This window comes from Sebastes fasciatus, chromosome 8 (genome assembly GCF_043250625.1).
Source record: "Sebastes fasciatus isolate fSebFas1 chromosome 8, fSebFas1.pri, whole genome shotgun sequence".
Classification (NCBI taxonomy): domain Eukaryota; kingdom Metazoa; phylum Chordata; class Actinopteri; order Perciformes; family Sebastidae; genus Sebastes; species Sebastes fasciatus.
In genome coordinates, this window is record NC_133802.1 from 34,576,735 (window position 1) to 34,598,362 (window position 21,628).

Here is a 21,628-nt window from a genome sequence, read left to right on the forward strand (position 1 = left end):
TAATAAAGGATGTTGGATGTTGTCCGTCTCTCGGGGTCGCCACAGCGGATCATCACAAACACGGGGAGAACATGCACACATACAACCGGGGATAAATAATAAAGCATAAATACATAAAGGTGTTTACAGAAAGAAATAAAAGGCAATGGAGTAAACTATAATAGTTGATAGCATGATAAAATATAGATTAAATATAAATTCACACGTTACAGCGGTAATAAAAACAGTCTAAAGATGATGGAAACAGATAAAGAATGATTTAAATAAGAAATACAACAAAATAAGAAATTAAGAAAAACAAAACAAAAGAAAGAGGACACTAAAATAAAAATCATATTCTCATATAAATATAAATATATAAATATATAAATATATATATATATATATGTCAACGAGGCCGGCAGTCTGGTCTCTCACCGTCTCCGGTGACGTAGTATCCGGGGAACTTCTTGAAGTAGGTGGTTTCAAACCTCTGCTGGTTGCCGTACACCGTCCTCATCACGCCGGGCCACGGCTGTTTGAACACCTGTCAGGAGACAGAAGATCATCAACACACGTCGTCACATGATGATGATGATGATGATGATGATGATCCTCACCAGGTATCCTTCACTCGGCCCCTCCAGCTCCTCTCCTGACTCATTCAAGATGGCCGGCACCACGCCGAAGAACGGGAACGTCTGGAGGACAGAAGAAGAGAAGATGGCAGATGTTGAACTTCTTCACTGTATACACATATACTGTATATATATATATATATATACACACACACACACACGTTATTTAATTATTTCTTATGACTTTAAAAGTAGACATTTAATAGAGGTTAGTGTGAAATGAGTTCTACAGTAATCTAGGTATTCCTGCAGCGCCCCCTAGCTTCTGGACACCGGAGCTAAAATTTGTTTTAACTGTATTAACTGTCCGATATTTTCATGGAGAATATTAAATTGAGTAATTTATGTTTGTACAGTAAATGATAATACAGGTATTTTCTTCACTTTAAGCCATTAACCACAGTTCTGTGATGTTTACTTGACAAGTAAATATTAAATGAAGGTAAAATCAAGCACAAATAGGCCCAAAACTGCATCAGCATAAAGAGGTTATATTTGGGGGAGACCTGACTGTTTACACCTGGGGCTTCTTCACCTCACCTGTCACATCTGTTTCACATCTGTTGTCTGCTTTTACGCAGTTTGCAAAAGTGAAAAATAAGACAAAAAAAATTAAACGTTTTTGAAAACTCAGCTTAAAACTCAGCTATTTTTAGCTGCTTTTTAATTATCGCTTTTATTTAGCTTTAGTCTCTTTATTTTTCACTTTTTATTAACAGCATTATCTCCAAATTTTTATACATATTTGTATTATTATTTATTTATCTAATCTAATTTAAATGTCTGTAAAGCACTTTGAAATTCCAACAGCATGTACGTTTGCTTTTCCTCACAAAGTTGAAGTGAAGTGGAGCACTGAGTGTGTTTTATTGGTTCATCATTTACTCACAGCAGATCCAGGTTTCATGGGTGTGGCTGCAGGTAGAGGAGTCAACACGTGTCCACCCTGAAAGGCCAGAAAACACATCCTGTTAATGTTCTTTTAACGGCGTCAATCAACAGTCTGCAATCACGGCTTCTGAGTGAACAAATAAACGTTTTCTTTTTTCAGTTATTTTTTGGGGGGCATTTTCCATTTTATTGAGAGGACAGTGGATAGAGTCTTGGAAAGGGGGGAGAGAGAGTGGATGCGGAAAGGGCCACAGGCCGGATTCGAACCCGGGCCGTCGCGGTCAGGACCAAGCCTTGTTACATGGGCGCCCGCTCTACCAACTGAGCTAACCCAGGCGCCCAACGTTTTCTTTTTAAGTGTCTAGATTGTCGGGAACGTTTCCTATCTATCTATACTATAATAACGTACCGTTTCTGTCTGCCAGAAGGTGTCGACGATGGGACATCTCTTCTCTCCCACCACGCTGTAGTACCAGTGCCAGGCCTCGGGGTTGATGGGCTCTCCCACCGTCCCCAAAACCTTCAGAGATTCTCGCTTATACCTGCAGAGAGAGAACGGGATTTAAACCAGTAAAAAAAGGCCTCCCATTACACACAAACAGATAACAACAGCAGTGAGGACCAGCACCACAGAGACGACTCACTTCTGCACCGGCTCTCTGCCATACTTCATCAGCAGTCTGATGGCGGTCGGAGCGGTGTAGAACTTGGTCACCTGGTATTTGTCCACGATCTCCCACATACGGCTGACGTCTGGGTACGTAGGCAGGCCCTCAAACTGAAACACAAACAAACAAACAACCCGTAAATATTAGGGCTGTCAACGTTAACGCGATAATTAAACTTTAAATATAAATCATAAGACGGATGTATTTAAATGACCACATTGGTCAGCTTTCTTTAGCTGCAGATAAAACCAGACACCACCTGCAGTCGGTCCAACAGAGCGACCGTCAGCCAAGTCGGCTGAAGTTTGTAAAAAAAAAAAAAAACAGGAAATTGAGTAATCCCGCCGTCGCCACTCACCAGGACGCTGGTGGTGCCGTTAGCCAGCGGGCCGTAGGTGATGTAGGAGTGTCCCGTGATCCAACCGATGTCTGCCGTGCACCAGTAGACGTCATCGGGCTGGTGGTCAAACACCAGTTTGAAGGTGGTGGCGGTGTAGAGCATGTAGCCGCTGACTGTGTGGAGAACGCCCTGCAGACGACAGGAGAGAGGAGCGCTGGTGAAAAATGATATTTCATGATTAAAACGTGTGATTTAAAGAACAAAAGATGGAAATTAAGAGGACAGAAATCCTTTTAACTGTAATGGTGGAGATAAAAATACTTGTGATGCTCCAACATGAAACATCCTGCTGGTTCTGGGCTTTACTGATTCAGTTCAACATTTTTAAACTACTTGGATCATAATACGGAATCAGAAGGACACCACTATTATTGTAAATAGAGTCTGTGTAACTGCTCTGACTCTTTTTCTTTTACATTTCCATCAGTGTGTTGTATTCATGTTTGTTTATACTAGAGAACGGTTGATTTATTTTTTTCTATCTTTATTTTTGCATTTATTTATTTTATATTTATTTTAAAATGTATTTATTTACCACTTATTTATTTCACCAAACTTAATTTATTTATAAATGCAAAAATAAATAAATAAAATGAATGCAAAAACATTTTCTTTAAAACAAATTTAAAAATGAATGAAATAAATACATAGAAAAATAAGAAGGGAAATTAAGCAGAAGAGTAAATAATAAGGGAATTAATACAAAGATAAAACTTTCAGGCGTTATAACCCCATCATTTATTATATCTTCAACTGTGCAATACTGACTTAACATTACAATAATTTAGTGCATTCATTCAGCTGTGCAATAATCTGGTTTACTCCGGCATTAACACTGCATGTATTTATACAGAACATTTAAACTAATATTCTTATTTTACACGATTCTTGAATTCTTATAAATGTGTGCAGTTATATCATTTGCATAGATCCTATTTTTTAGCAGTATTATTTGCACTGCTGTTATATGTGTTTCTTATTTATATTTTCTCTATTATCTCTATTTTTATATATATTCTAGCACGGGAGCAAAACGGACCTCAATTTCCCCCCCGGGGATCAATAAAGTATTTCTGATTCTGATATTTATTTCCTTGCTGAAGAGAGGGAAGTTCGTCCCAAAGTGGCTGCTGTGTTTCTAACCTCCACCTTAAAGGAGGAGCTTCATTGAGCTGTGAGTGAGACTACAGACGGAGTTCACTCCACCACCAGAGTCTCCTCCTGTTCCACTCAGGAGCAGCTGCTGAATCAAGTGCGACACATGGTGGTAAAGTTTGGTAAACCAGTCCGGTCAAGTGTTTGACCCAATATCAAACCAGTTTGAACGTGTTTCCACCGGAACCATCCGTGGTTTCTACTCTACCTTTGGTTTGCCGGTTGAGCCGCTGGTGTAGAGGATGAAGAGAGGATCTTCAGAGTTGCACCACTCCGGTTCACACTCGTCTGACGCTCCACGGACCAGAGTGTGCCAACACAAGTCCACCTCGGGGTTCCACGGGACCTGGTATCAAACACACACACACACACACACACAAACGTGCACAGACATAAACAGAGAGGACAAATTAACACACAAATAATCAATAAAATCCCCGTCAATCAATCAATTAACTAATGTCTCTACAATCTAAAACACAGAGCAAAAGAGAGAGAAAATTAGTTTGACAAACTAGTTAGGAGACGAGAAAACATGAAAACTGTCGATCAGAGTTACAGCAAATAAAGCAGCAAAGAGTTAGAGAAGTTACAGACATGAAGGTTTTCTTATAACGTATTCCCTTTGTGTCTGGGTCACTTACTTACCATCGGATATCTAGTAAAATGTGAATATAGTTTAAGGAATATAATGGAGAAAATGTTATTTTTGTTAGACACAAAGCCTGAAAATGTTTGGACTAACAGATAAAAGAGATTACATTAAGGAAAGATGAGCTACATACGCAGAAAGATTTATGTTGAGAAATAGAAAGATACAAAGATTTAGTCATTAAATAAATCACGATTCCACAAAATCTTTCCAATTATTTTAAGTGTTTTGGAAAAATCTCATCAAGTGGGCTGCTATGGAGGACAGAATCTGCCAGAATCAAAAATAAATAAATAAATGACTCAATAAATAAATGTCATTAAATATAGCAAAAATAATATTAAAAATAAATGTAGCCATTAATTGATAAAATGTGGCATAATTTTATTTATTCATGTATTTATTTTCATTAATTTATAAATGAATCTGTTTATTTTTGCATTTCTTCTTTTTTTCTTTCTTTCTTTATTTTTGCATTTATTTATTTTTAAATTTATATATTTATTTATGCATTTCTTAATTTATTCATTTCTGCACAATCTTCCCTTTGCATTTGAGCCCTTATCTATTTTCCCAAACTTATTTATTTTTAAATGCAAAAATAAATAAATAAAAAAATTAATGCAAAAAAAAATGTTTTAAACAAATTTAAAAATGAATAAATTAAATATAGAAAAATAAGAGTGAAAATTAAGCAGAATAGTAAATAAATAAGGGAATTAATACAAAGATAAATAGAGATAAATATATAAACAAAAAAGTAAAACAGAAATATAAATTTATGTCACATTTTATCAATTAATTAATGGCTACATTTATTTTGATATTGTTTTTGCTACATTTAATAATTATTTATTACATTTATTAAATATTTATTTATTTATTTTTGATTTTGGCTTGTGATTTTATAAGGGACATGTAATGTTTTATACTTCTGGTGAATATAATCCATCAATCTGATTTCCATAGATGTATTTAGTATATACAGTTCCCTTTGTTAACATCTTATTTTGAAAAGCGGACGTAGTCCCACGTGTCTACTTCCTCTAACTTCTCCAAGGTGGTCTCTAGCTCTCCCGTCAGCTCCGTTCTCTTTATCCATCCATGGTCAGCTCCATCGGGGCCGTTTCAATGCAGAGAACAGTAATGTCAGTATCTGGGTGCTCTACAGTCGTAGCGTCGGCCCATTTAACCACGGAGACGAGAGCGACGGCTGACTCCACCGCCACGTTACCGCCATACGATAACGATTCCTGTCCGTGACAGAGTTAGCATGCAGCTTTAGCTCTGCTCTGTCTAGCTCTGCTTTTCCTGTCAATGTGTGAAACCTAAAGTGTTTCCATCCTTTACTGGATGTGTAGTGTTTACCACGCTGGATTTAACATGGGAGGGTGCAGGTCGTATCCACGCTGACCCTCCAACATTTTAGACTTTCTCGTTTCGGCTCGCTGCGGTTTGTTTTGGTTGACGGATATGACTACAACAATAAAAGCGGTAACTTCCTTCTACCTCCACATAGACTCAGAGGAAGCAAATATATCGATACTGGCATTAAAACATCAATTTCAAAATCGAAAAAAAAAAATAATCACGATACATAGGTGAATCGATTTTTTTCCCACCCTTAGTAAAAATACTGCCGACTGAGAAATGTGGCCTTCAGAAATGGTTTAAAAATTGCAGAAAGTACATTTATAAAATCTAAAGAACCACAACAACAGACCTCTGATTCTTCCTGACATGTCAGTTAAGGAGAAAAGAGTTACAGCAGTTACATTAGTGAGAAAAACACTAATAATAATAATATTATAAACATAAAGGGTGAGACTACAAAGAGAGAAAAACGGTGTTAATACAAAGTTCACACTTGCAAAGAATTTACATTTTATTCCAGCGAGTTTAGACGGTCCAGAAAACACCCGAGTACAAGTAACACTTTCCAATCTTTTATGGTGCAATATCGTCTCTGTAAACTTAAAGTTCTTATTTTTATTTCCGTTATTGTCTAAATGTTGGTTTTAATTTTGATTCTGCTGCAGATTGTATCATAAGATTTTAAAAATCAGTCAATCTGAAATGTCATTTCTAAAGCTGACAAGTCATTGGAGGTAACATAAATCATGTTTTATATCTTAGTTTTAGTTTCATTGTGTCAGCAGATATTAACGAGATAATATCTTCAATTGTTTCTAAATCAGGGGAAAATATTTTTTTTGTGTTTTTATGTTCACAAATGTAATCTGAACCGTCAGAAATCACAGGAATAACTAACTGCTGTCGCTGGATAAAAACAATAAATCAACAATAACAGTTTCTTAAATTATATCAGATAATATATATATATATATATATATACATGTAAGGGATAACGTACAACAAGCCGGTCATTGTTGTGAAATAAACCCCGACGCGGAGCGATCACAACAATGACCCGCTAGCTGTACATTATCCCGCTTATTACACGGCTATTTACTGAAGAAATCAATAATTTGACACAAAACAGTCCACCAGAGTCCGACATCAGAACTGTGTCCATAGCAACAGTTTGTTATACATAGCAACGGTTTGTTATACATAGCAACAGTCTGCTATACATAGCAACGGTCTGTTATACATAGCAACGGTCTGCTATACATAGCAACGGTTTGCTATACATAGCAACGGTTTGTTATACATAGCAACGGTCTGCTATACATGGCAACGGTCTGCTATACATGGCAACGGTCTGCTATACATGGCAACGGTCTGTTATACATGGCAACGGTCTGTTATACATAGCAACGGTCTGCTATAAAGAAATAACAGACCGCAGAACGCCGGGATTGACCAATAAGAAACGAGTATTCAACAAAGCCATGTAATAAATATATATAGAATCATTGATTTTAAGAGCCAACATATCATGAAATGCAACACACTAAAGGCCCCTAAAATAATGAACTTTTTCTTCTTACTTTGTTTATTGTTTTTACCCCGCAGCAGTGATATGACAATTCTACTTGTGGGTGAAATATCCCTTTAAAAAGCAAAAACAAACAGGAGTTATGGGGGTTTAGTGGAGGGAGGAGGGAATGAAAATACCTGCGGAACAGGACGTGTTTTCTTTACTCTCCCTGTCTGTTTCTCCTGCTGGACGGGAGGGAAGGAAAGGAGGAAGAGGAAGAGGAGGAGGAGGAAGGAGGAGGAAGGAGAAGTTAATGAAGGAGAGTGGCTGTTTTAAAAACCCAAATTAAAGAACACAAAATGAAAAGGAAAACAGGGTCCACAACATCACCTCAAGTTGAGAAATTCAGAGAAGTTTTAGGAGTTTTTAAAGATTGATCCGAAGATCCACAAATTATAAAAATAGTTGAGAAGTCTTGTTTTGAGATTTATTGACAATAACAAACATACAGAATAGCACCACCCTTTTCCTCTAAAGTACACAGGAACTAAATGAGTATTATTTACATGTTAGTAGAACTGACCCTTCTGTGTTTTATCTGACGAACGTGGGAGAAGCAAAGCAACCATGATTTCTTCGGGATGTGAACTTAAAGCATATGAAGGACACGCCATGATGGGACCGCAGGATGTAATGATAGAGTATTAAACTAGCGTTGGCCTGGTCTGGAACGGCCCAGTTTGGGTTTTTAGTTTATCGTTTACCTGCAGATCAGGACAGGACCGTTTGGCGGGAGGAGACTGAGAGCCCAGAGGAGTCTCTTCTGCTTCTTTGGACAGGTGCTTCAGCATGATACACCTGCGTAGAGGGAAACCTCTGCACAGAGACACAGACATGGACGTGGTCCTTATTAACTTCTCATAACCAGCATGGTTCTCTCACTTAGGGCTGCAACTAACTGTTATTTTCATTGACGATTATTTTCTTGATTTATCGATCAGACTTTTTCCCGATACCGATAGCGATACCTGGGCTTTGGGTATCGGCCGATACCGAGTACCGATCTGATACCAGTGTTTAATTATAATGATCTGTATGCCTCACTGTGTGAAAGAGACCGGATCATTCTCTTATGTGTAAGGCAACATCAGGTTTGACTTTGCTTTCCTAACAAATAAATACATAAATATAAATATATATATACATATTTGCCCACTCCCATGTTGATAAGAGAATTAAATACTTGACAAATCTCCCTTTAAGGTTCATTTTGGGAAAAAATGCGCAATTCATTTGCGATTGTCCCCCTAATATGTATGTTTTAATATGAATGTTTTGATATGAACCCCAGAAAGAGCAGTTGTTGCTGAGGAAACAACAAATACAAATAAACAATAACAAAATAATCTGTTGTGTAATTCTGCAGTATTTTGTGAGTTGTACTCAGGTTGTATTTAGATTGATGTTACAGTAAGAGTTTGTGTATACATGTAGTTGTGATCGTTTGGGAATAATTTATGTTAATGATGGTCCTCACTAATATAAACAAGTACAAGTGTGTGCGTGTCTCGACAGCTTACTTGTCTCTGCATTTCTGCAGCGCTTCGTCAGCCAAGAGCTTCAGGTTGATCAGCTTATCTCCTCGATAGAAACCATCTGAACAAACGAGACATATGACATACAACAATGACACTTCATCAAAGTTAATTATAACATGTTTGGTATTAAAGGTGCAGTGAGGTTGCAGATTGCAACCAACTGAAACTTCTCTCGTGTGCTAAGCGTGTGAAAACGAAAAAATGCAAATGTCCCTCTAGCTCATTCTAAGGTAACAAAAGCACAGCGATTCTTATTTTCAGGTGATTATACATTAAAGAGAATGTACTTATTAATATTGTATTCCATTTCTGCTCATAGATCCCATTAAATGTTACACACTGGCCCTTTAAATTGCTATGATTCATTGCCAACAAGTCTCTGTGGATGTGGAGCTCCACAGTTTTACAGCAGGGCCTCACCTCCTGCAGTTTCACGGGTAGTTCAGTTCATTTACTAAACTTTATCTGCAGTAGTAAATCTACACTGAGTGGAGCTCCGTTTCACCAGTCATGTCATTACTTTCTTTACAAGGTAATAAAACTCTACGAGTACACTGCCGGTCAGAATGAAAGACTCTGATCCGCTTACAGGACTTCTATGAACCCCGGGACATTAACAGGTTTATTTCCCAGGACTCTAATCCATCCGGCTAATAAGACTTTGATCAGTGGTCACAGCTCAGCACCTCGTCTCAGCCAACCACTCCAACCATTCAACTTCACTAGGAAACCAGAGGGAAGCTTCAGTGACCTGCAAGAAAAATGACCGAAAAATGTCCAAAAAAAGAAGAAAAGTCAGAAAAATGTCCGAAGAAAGGCCAAAGAAAAGTCTGACATATGTCCGAAGAAAAGGCCGACATGTCTGAAGAAAAGTCCGACATATGAGAAAAGGTTTTTTTCAGACATTTTTCAGATTTTTTTCCCAGAAATTTTTCAGATCTTTCTTTCAGATCTTTTTTTTTTTAGACATTTTTTTTAGACATTTTTCAGGACATTTTTTTCAGACATTTTTCAGATCTTTTCTTTCAGACATTTTTCAGATTATTTTTTTTGACTTTTCTTTCATACATTTTTCAGATTTTTTTTTTCAGACATTTTTCAGATTTTTTTTCCAGACTTTTTTTGTCCGACATTATTCAGATTTTTTTTCAGACTTTTTTCAGATTTTTTTTTTTTTTACTTTTTTTCCAGACATTTTTCAGATCTTTTTTCAGACTTTTTTTTCAGACATTTTTCAGATTTTTTGGACTTTTATTTTCATACATTTTTCAGATTTTTTTTTCAGACATTTTTCAGATCTTTTTTTCAGACTTTCTTTTCAGACATTTTTCAGATTTTTTAATTTTTTGGACTTTTATTTTCATACATTTTTCAGATTATTTTTTCAGACATTTTTCAGATTTTTTTTTTCAGACTTTTTTCAAGATCTTTTTTTTCAGACATTTTTCAGATTATTTTTTATTTTTTTGACTTTTATTTTCATACATTTTTCAGATTTTTTTTTTCAGGCTTTTTTTTCAGATCTTTTTTTTCAGACTTTGTTTGTCCGACATTTTTCAGACTTTTTTTTAGATCTTTTTTTTTTTAGACTTTTTTCAGATCTTTTTTTCAGACATTTTTCAGATCTTTTTTTTCAGACATTTTTCAGACTTTTTTTTAACAAAAAAATTTCAGACATTTTTCAGATCCTTTTTTTCAGACTTTTTTCAGATCTTTTTTTTCAGACTTTTCTTTCAGACATTTTTCAGATTTTCGTTTTTTGTACGTTTTTTTCCAGTCTTTTTTTCAGACATTTTTCAAAATTTCAGACTTTTTTCAGACTTTTTTTGCCCGACATTTTTTTTCAGACTTTTTTTTCGGACATTTTTTTCAGATTTTTATTTCTGGACTTTTTTTTCAGACATTTTTCAGACTTTCTTTTCAGACATTTTTCAGATCTATTTTTGTTTTGCCTTTTTTTTCATACATTTTTCAGATTTTTTTTTTAACTTTTTTTTTTGGACATTTTTTTCAGACATTTTTCAGACTTTTTTTGTCCGACATTTTTCAGATCTTTTTTTCAGGTGTTTTTTTCAGACTTTTTTCAGATCCTTTTTTTTGGATATTTTTTTCAGACATTTCTCAGATTTTTTTTTTTTTTGGACATTTTTCAGACTTTCTTTTCAGACATTTTTCAGACTTTTTTTGTCCGACATTTTTCAGATCTTTTTTTTTTCAGACTTTTATTTTCATACATTTTTCAGATCTTTTTTTTCAGACTTTTTTTGTCCGACATTTTTCAGATCTTTTTTTTTCAGACTTTGTTTGTCCGACATTTTTCAGATCTTTTTTTTTCAGACTTTTTTTGTCCGACATTTTTCGGATCTTTTTTTTTCAGACTTTCTTTGTCCGACATTTTTCAGATCTTTTTTTTCGGAATTTTTTTTTTAACCTCTCTTCTGTTACAGACGAACACAGCGAATAATGGTAAATGTTGATAACCTGTGTGACACTTAAAGCGGAAGTCTGGTGATATTTTGTATTTTTTTCTTATTGTCAACAAATCCCATGAAGCAAACCAACAACAGGTTAGTCCGTCTGTCAATACTGTCTGACTTCCTGTCTGACTTCCTGTCTGTGGCTCTCAGCTCTAAGCACATTGGCTCCTACTGAAGACGTAAATCTTTAATAAACACAAATATAGTTTCATCAGTGATTTCCTCAAACAGCTGCTTACTGTAGTTTTGTGGACCCTACAAGGCCTTCTTATGAAAACCTGTAATGTAGATGTGTTTTCTGAGGCTGACACCCACCTGCTGTGATGAGCAGCGAGCACTGAGAGTCCATGATCCTCTCACACAGCGACTCAGCAGAGAAACCTGCAAACTGGAAACAGCAACACTCACAGTATCAATATCCATCTTTTATCTCAAACTAACCCAATGAGTTACCACGTTGACATTAACGAGCCACGTCTCTCTAACTCACCACTATGGAGTGAACAGCTCCGATGCGGACGCAGGCCAACATGGCGATCACCAGCTCCACCACCATGGGCATGTAGATGGAGACTCGGTCGCCCTTATTCACTCCTGCAGACACAAAGACAACAGGAGGATGATGAAGTAAATAATAATCACGTTAGTCTTGTTTTACTGGACGAGGAGACCAATCTTAGTTTTATTATAGATCAGGTAGTTTTAACAGCAGGGAGTGTTGACGCACCCTGAGACTTCAGGACGTTGGCGAACTGACAGACCCTCTGCAGCAGCTCTCTGTAGGTCACCGTCAGCTCATCACCGGGCTCGTTGCCTTCCCTACGACATCAGATCATACAGAACAATGTGTCAACAAACAGCAACAACTAATCCAATAATCCATTGATTGTTTCAGCTCTACTTGAGGGTCCATGTGTTAAAATCTAGTTTTGTTCTGTTTACATGATGCATATTCATAAATTAATGTGTGAATAATAGAATTTACCGGTACTCAGATAAGAAAAGCAGAAAAACTATACACATGTAGGCCTGTCACAATAACTACTTTTGTTGGACGATATACATTTTGTCCCAGAAATATTTGCGATGAACAATATTATTGTCATTTTAAAATCATTCTATGTCACTGATATAATAGCATAATAATACCAATACCATCCTTTCAAAGAGCAACTCACTCTTATTATTATGAATATTCAGACACTGGTATTCTTATGTGAATATTTTTAAATATTAAAATATTAAATAAAATGAATAAAATAAAACCCCACGCTGCTGTGATGAGTATTAGCGTCTATATAGTGTCGTAATATTTTCCCTCCATAGGCCCAGAGGATACATAAATATACAGGGAGGAAAAATAACATGTTTATTTATACTTATATTAGGAGAGAAGAGAAGTATAGAAAAGGAATTGAAAAAGAATAAATAAATAGAAAAAAAAAAAATTAGAGATAAAGCAGGAAAATAGAAATAAAAGAATAAAGAAATAGAATAGGAATAATAATAAATATAAATAAATAAAAAATAAATAGAGAAAAATAAATAGGGAAAGAAATTAAACATAATAATAAATGAATAAATAAATAAATATAAAGAGAAACAAATTAAACAGTGATAATAAATACCTTTTCACTTTTTACAAATGCTCTGACGCAATTGTATGCTCATAAAACCCAATAAATAAAGTTTTAAAGTAAATAAATAAATAAATAAAAAACACAACCAAAATAATAAATAAAATGGACTCTCAGGCTGCGTTAACAAAAATGTTCACAAAGCCCAAGTCTTGTAACGGTAGAGAAAACCCTGCTGTTTATTCTGGCATCAAGTTGGTGATATTCTGATATAAACAAACACACACGTAAAGACAACGCGTGATATTGAGGTCAGCAAAAATGATTGAGGTCATGTCCATATATCATATGATTATGAATTATTGTGCGGGGCCTTTACTTAATGCAAAGCAGAGTCTCTTGTCAGTTAAATCACGTCTTACACAAAAGAGACGTTACAAAACCCTTTTCCTCCAGCCTTCATTTAATCAGAAGAACTTCAGCCCAGTTATGAAACAACTCAACTTTCCCCTGTTTTCACAACAGAGTATCAGTATCATCATCATCATCATCATCATCATCATCATCATCATCATCATGGCGTTTAAGGAGCTGCTTGCAAAAGCATCATTCAAGGTCGTCGTACCGCCTCACACACAAACACACACACTCAGTTTATAGGAGTAGGACTTTTAGATTAATGGCATCGTCTGGAGAACAGAGAGAGAGATGAATGAGTTGTGCCGGCTCGGCCTTTCCACGTTATTAAATTACAGCTGCGACCGTGAAGCTCGTCTCGTCTGGACGGCGTCTCCGTCTACAAACTGAGAAACATGACTGGCAAACAGCTAGTGATGGGAGGAGAGAGCTGTGGCCCGCAGCTCTTCTATATATCTATATTATTATTATTATTATTATTATTATTATTATTATTATTATTCACACTGTTTACACTTAAGACAGATAGGAGGTAAAATAATATACATTTTAATTTAGGTAAAACAACTATACAGTACTTTTTCTTTCAAGGTTTTTAAAATCATACCAGCAGTATATTGTCAGGTAGAATTATTTCATTATTTCATCTTAATTTGTCAGTTAAAGTTGAAATAATTAATCTATTTTAAGTTTAGGCTGCTTCGTTAGGAAATGATTAGGCTTCAGGAAATACAAATGGCACCATTTTTCTCTATTTTCTGACATTTCAGATCAAACAATTAATCAGTTAATTGAGAAAATAATGGTTAGTTGCAGCCCTACTATCAATAATTTGTTTTACAATTTATTGTTAAATATTTAAATACTAGGGCTGTAAATTGATTAAAATATTTAATCGCGATTAATCACACATTTTTTATCTGTTCAAAATGTACCTTAAAAGGGGGATGTGTCAAGTATTTAATCCTCTTATCAACATGGGAGTGGACAAATATGCTGCTTTATTCTGTTGGAGAAATTATTTAATAAACAGTCTCTGGTCATTCAGTTTAGAAGCAATTACTATTTATTAAGCAAATGCATTTGGGTCCATACAGCAGACAAGTGAGTGTACAAAGACAGAGAGCTCCCTCACTACATCATTCTTTATAATCTTGGTTCAGCCTTCCCTCCCCTTTGTGACCCAAACCTTCCGCCCTGCCTCTAAGTGGAAGATTCATTAAAAGAGTTACTGGTGATTATAATGTTTTGAAAGAGTGCGGATGCGAATATGATAACAAATATATCTAAACTAGGACAGTCTCTACTTTCCCAAAACATTCGGATAAATCTGAGTACACAAATGCTAATACAAAGGGAAATGGTATTTTCTCTCACAATTCAAATGTATGTAGACCAAGTGATTAATCGATAAAGGAAAATAATCTTTATGATAATGATAATGTCGTTAGTTGCAGCCTTAGTGTTTATGCTAAGTCGATATAAAACCAATTATGATAATTATTGAAATATAATCCTTTAAATATTTGTGATTATTTTTCAAATTCACCAGATTGTATTTTTGGGACATTTTAAAGGTCCAACTACTTATTGATGAATTTAAAAAATAAACAAATGTTTAATCTTTAAATAAAGATTATAAGTTGTTAGTTGTTGTCACTGTTTGACTGCATGCCGCTCGTTCCAACAAAATCAACATGCAAGCTGTGATTTTTCAACATAATTTCCTGTTAAATCGGAAACATTTCTTTAATCCAAACTAGAGTTGTCAATCGATTAAAATATCAAATCATGATTAATCGCATAATTGTCCATAGTTAATCGTGTTAATCGCAATTTAATCACACATTTGTATGTGTTCAAAATGTACCTTAAAGGGAGATGTGTCAAGTATTTAATCCTTTTATCAACATGGGAGTGGGCAAATATGCTGCTTTATGCAAATGTATGTATATATTTATTATTGTAAATCAATTAACACAAAACAATGACAGATATTGTCGGGAAACCCTCACAGGTACTGCATTTAGCATAAAACAATATGCTCCAATCATAACATGGCAAATGCATGTGATTATCATAAAGTGGGCATGTCTGTAAAGGGGAGACTCGTGGGTACCCATAGAACCCATTTACATTCACTGATCTGGAGGTCAGAGGTCAAGGGACCCCTTTGAACATATTTTCCTTGCCAAAATGTAGCGTAAGTTTGGAGCGTTATTTAACCTCCTTCCCGACAAGTTAGTATGACACGGTTGGTACCGACGCATTCTTTAGGTTTTCTAGTTTCATATGATACCAGTATCTTATCATCGCGTTAACTATGACAGCCCTAATCATTACCTTATTTCAGATTGTTCAAGATGTGTCCTATATGTGATGCAATAAAAATATGTGTATCTTAACACAATGTAAGGTAAAGTGATTCCAGTATGAACGTTTTTATTTTGATAATTATAAGGGTAATATCGTGTATTGTAATTATTTTGGCCAAGATGCTTTTATATTAAGATACTATTTTCTGTATGAATGATTAGAAATAGTACTAATGTACTGTGGAACTGGGACACGGCGCAAGGAAACCAAAGTTTAAGTGCACCTGAGGGAAAGATGGAGCATTCAGGTGGGAGACGGACGGCCTACGAGAAGTCAAAGACGAAGAGTGAATAAAAGAAAACAAGAGAAAGAGTAGAGAGAGTGCATTAAGAAATAGTGCTCAGAGGGAGGGAAAGTATTAGAGAGCAAAGAAATGAGAGCTTCAAATGCACCATGAGGGGAAAAACAGCTGCATCAAGAAGTTGTAAAACAAACTCATCAAGTTTTACTAGAAGTACGTCGCCTGCAAAACTCGAGCAACAGCATAACATATTCAGAGATGAACACATGATAACATAGTTGATGAGCAGCATTCTTTAACTACAAGCTTAAACACGTCCCGGCACGTCTGTGATATCGTTCTTAGCAGAGTTTATGTTCTTTTTTTGTGACTTGTTTGACTCACATAACTTTAGTGTTTTAATGAGAAGTGAAAGGCAGAATCAGATCCTGTCAGATGCATCATGTTTAGTCCAGTATGTGTGTGTGTGTGTGTGTTTCTGCAGCTTCTCTCTCTTTTATTGCCTAATCGCTGTGGCTGATAACAGCAGCGTTACAGCTTCCAGCACAAAACACTTCAACAAATACGGATTGCCAAATATCTCTTTCATCAGCAGTGTGAGAGAGGAGATTTCTTACAGCAATAGCTGCTGATATAGAAGACAGAACCTGCCAAAATAAAAAATAAATAAATGACTCGATAAATAAATGTAGCAAAAACATTTAAAAAAATAAATATAGCCATTAACTAATTGATAAACTGTGACATAAATTGATATTTCTGTTTTAATTTGTTTCTTTATTTATTTTTCTTTGTATTAATTCCCTTATTTATTTACTCTTGTGCTTAATTTTCCATTTCATTTATGTATGTATTTATTTTCATTATTGTTTTTTAAATGTATATATTTATTTTTGCATTTATTTTGTATTTATTTATTTCTGGGGGAGCAGCAGCAGGCTGACGACCCGCTGTACAGAGCCGGGAATGAAGACTGGAGTTGATAAGCAGAAGCAGACACCGTTAGCTAGCTAGCTAAGGAAATGCATAAAGAAATGTGTAAAAAATAAATGTATAAAGAAAAGAATACAGAAATAAACAAGGGGTGAAATGCAAAGGGAAAATCGTGCAGAAATAAATGTATCCATCTGTTCCGTCCTCTATATCAGCTCTTCTGTTTTTAATTTTCCCTTTTATTTTATTTATGTATTTATTTTTTATGTATTTATTTCTGCACGATTTTCCCTTTGCATTTCACCGCTTATTTATTTTTGTATTATTTTCTTTATACATTTATTTTTTACACATTTCTTTATGCATTTCCTTAGCTAGCTAGCTAACGGTGTCTGCTTCTGCTTATCAACGCCAGTCTTCATTCCCGGCTCCATAGACATATGCCCGGCTGCTGCTTTCCAAGAAAGAAAGAAATGAAAAAGGAAAAAAAAAATACAAATACTTGCAAAAATAAATAAATAAATTCAAACATTAATAAAAATCAATACATAAATAAATAAAATGGAAAATTAAACAGAAGAGTAACTAGAAAAGGGAATTAATACAAAGAAAAATAAATAAATAAGCAAATTAAAACAGAAATTAATATTTATGTCACATTTTATCAATTAATTAATGGCTATATTTATTTTTAATAATATTTTGATACATTTAATGACATATATATATATATATATTTATCGAATCATTTATTAATTTATTCTTGATTTTGGCAGGTTTTGTCCTCCATAGTTGAAGTGGTAAAATGCTCCAGAAACACCATCCAACACACAGCTGCCTCAGTGGAGTTTCTCAATAGTGCCCACTGTATCTGTGATGTTTTCCACTATAGTGTGTGTATGTATGTGTGTTGATGATGTTGTTGGTGGGAGGGGAGCTTACATAGCTGAAAGGCCTCTGTGACCTGCTTGGCACCAACAGCTGATGGGAATTGCATTCACAGAATAACTGACATTATAATGAAGCTGTCTGACCTTGATAATCATTTCCAACATGATATCTGAGCTGCAGCGTCGGTGTGTTCACAACCAGGAGGACAATATACAGAATATATGTTTTTTATGATTTTGAAATAGATGTTTTAATGCCAGAATCTATATATTTGCTTCATCTGAGTCTATGTGGAGGTAGAAGGAAGGTTTTTATTGTGGTAGTCTGAGTAACGTGACGTCATATCCTTTCCGTATCCGTCAACCAAAACAAACCTCAGCGAGCCGAAACGAGGAAGTCTAAAACGTTGGACGGTCAGCGTGGATACGACCTGCACACTCCCATGTTAAATCCAGCGTGGTAAACACTACACATCCAGTAAAGGATGGAAACACTTTGGGTTTCACACATTGACAGGAAAAGCAGAGCTACACAGAGCAGAGCTAAAGCTGCATGCTAACTCTGTCACAGACAGGAAACGTTATGGTATGGAGGTAACGTTATGGTATGGCGGTAACGTTGCGGTGGAGCCGGCCGTCGCTCTCGTCTCTGTGGTCAAATGGGCCGACGCTACGACTGTAGAGCACCCAGATACTGACATGTCTGTTCTCTGCATTGAAACGGCCCCGATGGAGCTGATCATGGATGGATAAAGAGAACGGAGCTGATGGGAGAGCTAGAGACCACCTTGGAGAAGTTAGAGGAAGTAGACACGTGGGACTACGTCCGGTTTTCAAAATAAAGTGTTAACAAAGGGAACTGTATATACAAAATACATCTATGTAAATCAGATTGATGGATTATATTCACCAGAAGTATAAAACATTACATGTCCCTTATAAATTAAAAAGAAAATATCACTAATCTGTGAGGGAAATGTCTTTATTCTTTGATTTTTGGGTTGCTGGATAATAAATAATTCCTGACAATGATCCTGATATATTTTACTTCAGGACATCTCTGACTACATACATGCTGAAGATCAAACATTTTTACTGGATTCATTTAGAGATTTCCCAAAGTAAAAGTCCCTAGAAGTGTATGATTCAACTTTTTCTCATGGTCTAGTGGTAAAAAAGTTAACAGAAATCGCAATATCGAATCACAATACTTAAAAATCACAATACATATCGAATCGGCACCGACGTATCGTGATAGTATCGAATCAGGAGATAGGTGAATCGTCCCAGTCCTGATGAAAATGTGCGTCATTATCTCCATATTTAAACGTCTTAATCACATCTTGCCCCTCTCTATTACGACCCGATTTTCCCTCTGCCTTCAGGTAACTATAAACACTTACACTGTAATGAAGCAATGCAGAGCTGAAGATGTCCTCCATACGGAGAATAAAACCTTTTCTCTGACCAAACTTAACATTATTGCCCCACTAGCGGTAAAGAATATCAAAGAGCATTTATCCAATCAACAAACACACGTACTGGTGTGTAACGAGCATTACAACTTTAACATGGAGGCTATAAATTATATATTTGAGTCTGGTTTGAAATACAATCACAGTGCGTCCACACACGGCCTCTAAATAGCAGGAGTGTATTCTCACTGCTGCTGGATTGAGACCAACGATCACCGTCTGGTTGTGAGAAGACGGAAGCAAAGAAAGCCACATACAGTATATCCTGCTGTGATCAGATGATTAAACCTCTCCTTCCTATCGTGATTACTCGTTCTGTACTGCACACCATGAAAATCACCTGGTAATAACCTGTATGGACACAGTGACCTACTGTACTCTGCTATCAAACCAGACGACCGGCACACAAATTAATCAGCTCTGATAAGAACAAACAAGGTCATTCCTCACAGCGATCCAACACCAAACACATGCACACAAACTAAAACCAGTTTCATTTGTGAGGGAAATGTCTTTATTCTTTGATCAAAGAATAAATTCTTTAAGAAATGTAATAAACTGGAATGGCACTCGGAGAGCGCAGACCTCCGCCAAGCTGCCCGAGTACGATTGCCCCCCCTCTCCGTTCAGCTTGCTTTTGGTTTATGTTGAGATCAGCTGTACGTAGCGGAGCATCGTAAAACACTTCATTCAAACTGGACAGAAACGAAATAAAACTATACTAAACCGTCGTCGTTTCTCTTTCCAACAATCACCAAGTGAGCTTTGGTCCAACTCAACTGGAATTTCACCGAGTTTAATGTGAAAAAAAACCTGCTGAATCTACAGTTGTCCCCCCCCCTGCTCTCTCTCTGTCCCTCTCTCTGCTGGCAGAAGGAAAGAGGCTGGGTGATGTGTCATGAGCGCGTCATCAGTTACACTGCGCATGTCTTAAAGCCTGTGGTGTTAATGCACAGGCTGACCAGTTATTAAAAACAATTCTCGAAGCCGGATCGTGATCCGGATTCATTGTGCCACACCCCACCCCTCCAAAATTTCATTCAAATCCATCGCGGACTTTTTGAGTAATCCTCCAAACGGACAAACCAACAAACAAACGCCGGTGAAAACATAACCTCCTTCCTAAGCCTTCGGCGGAGGTAATAATACCTGACAATGATCCTGATCTATTTGACTTCAGGACATCTCTGACTACAGACATGCTGAAAATCAAACATTTTTACTGGATTCATTTAGAGATTTTCCAAAGTAAAAGTCCCTAGAAGTGTATGATTCAACTTTTTTCCCTTTATGGTCTAGTGGTAAAAACGTTAACAAAAATCACAATAAATCGTAATATCGAATCGCAATACTTAAAAATCACAATACAAATCGAATCGACACCCAAGTATCGTGATAGTATTGAATCTGTAGATAGGTGAATGGTGCCAGCCTATTATGAATATTATATTCAATTTCTGCTAATAGATCCCCTGAAATCCTACACACTGGCCCTTTAAAAAACACTTCATAAATAAATTAGTTTAAGTTTTATTCTGGGTTCTGCAGGTGAGGGATAATTATTATGATTCTATTACCAACTGGTGCAACATGCTGGAAACAAACACTTCAACGAAGGTCATCAGACATGTGTTTCTGCCCGGCTGTCATATCTGGAAATGTTAAGAGCGATAATAGCACATACACACACACATTTATACACACACACACACACACAGAGTGCACAGGCCTATAAATACACAACAGTTAAACCATTTCTAACACTGTGGGTTTAAATGTCAGAGGCCAATGTGGACAAACACACTTTCTTTTGTATGAGGACACTAAAAATAAAAACACCAGCAGCATGTGGAGAGCAAAAGGAACATTAAGTGAAAAAGAGGAGAAAGCTGCTTAAATGTTTTATATTTATATTTTGTCTCAGAGGAACAACTAACTCTACTGATGCTGTTGATGGTGTCCGTTGCTATTGAACATCCTCGAGGCTTCAGTCAAAACACTATCAGCGTTGTGTTTGAGTCAAAGTGTTCTCTGTTCATCATTTTAGTCAAAGAAATGAAATGAAATACAACATTTTCTTTATCTTTTCCATTTTTTTTTTTATTTATTCCATATAAGTTGAACACTCAAACTCGTGTGTTAAACCATTTTTGTGGAAAATCCAGCTGGTGAGTTAAAGGGAGTGTTAGTAAGAATCCTAAATGTCTTGTTAACAGCTTCACCTGTGTCCGTTAAGTCAACTAAAGTCAGCGTCCTGTTGCTGGCGCTTGTGCTCGCTCTACATAGACATGAAGGAGCATCGCTCAACACAGTGAGGAGACACACGTCAGCTAAAAGCACAATATCACTCTATATTTCAGCTGCTTGGCAGTAATGT

At 36.0% G+C, this 21,628-nt stretch overlaps 1 protein-coding gene across 3 annotated transcripts in view; it reads right to left on the minus strand.

The window, feature by feature from the left end:
• Positions 1-21,628, minus strand: part of LOC141772028 (acetyl-coenzyme A synthetase, cytoplasmic-like) — a 32,714-nt gene that overhangs the window by 5,381 nt on the left and 5,705 nt on the right. The window contains exons 3-15 of one of the 3 annotated variants that reach the window (XM_074642675.1): positions 12,070-12,161; positions 11,833-11,936; positions 11,658-11,730; positions 8,848-8,923; positions 8,032-8,143; positions 7,465-7,509; positions 3,940-4,077; positions 2,535-2,705; positions 2,153-2,286; positions 1,918-2,050; positions 1,507-1,563; positions 600-680; positions 418-526 (exon numbers count right to left, since the gene is read on the minus strand). In XM_074642675.1, coding sequence (XP_074498776.1) covers positions 418-526; positions 600-680; positions 1,507-1,563; positions 1,918-2,050; positions 2,153-2,286; positions 2,535-2,705; positions 3,940-4,077; positions 7,465-7,509; positions 8,032-8,143; positions 8,848-8,923; positions 11,658-11,730; positions 11,833-11,936; positions 12,070-12,161 — 1,325 coding nt within the window. Of the gene's footprint in view, positions 1-417; positions 527-599; positions 681-1,506; positions 1,564-1,917; positions 2,051-2,152; positions 2,287-2,534; positions 2,706-3,939; positions 4,078-7,464; positions 7,513-8,031; positions 8,144-8,847; positions 8,924-11,657; positions 11,731-11,832; positions 11,937-12,069; positions 12,162-21,628 lie in introns of all 3 variants that reach the window. The other 2 variants (XM_074642674.1, XM_074642676.1) reach the window with 2 other exon arrangements.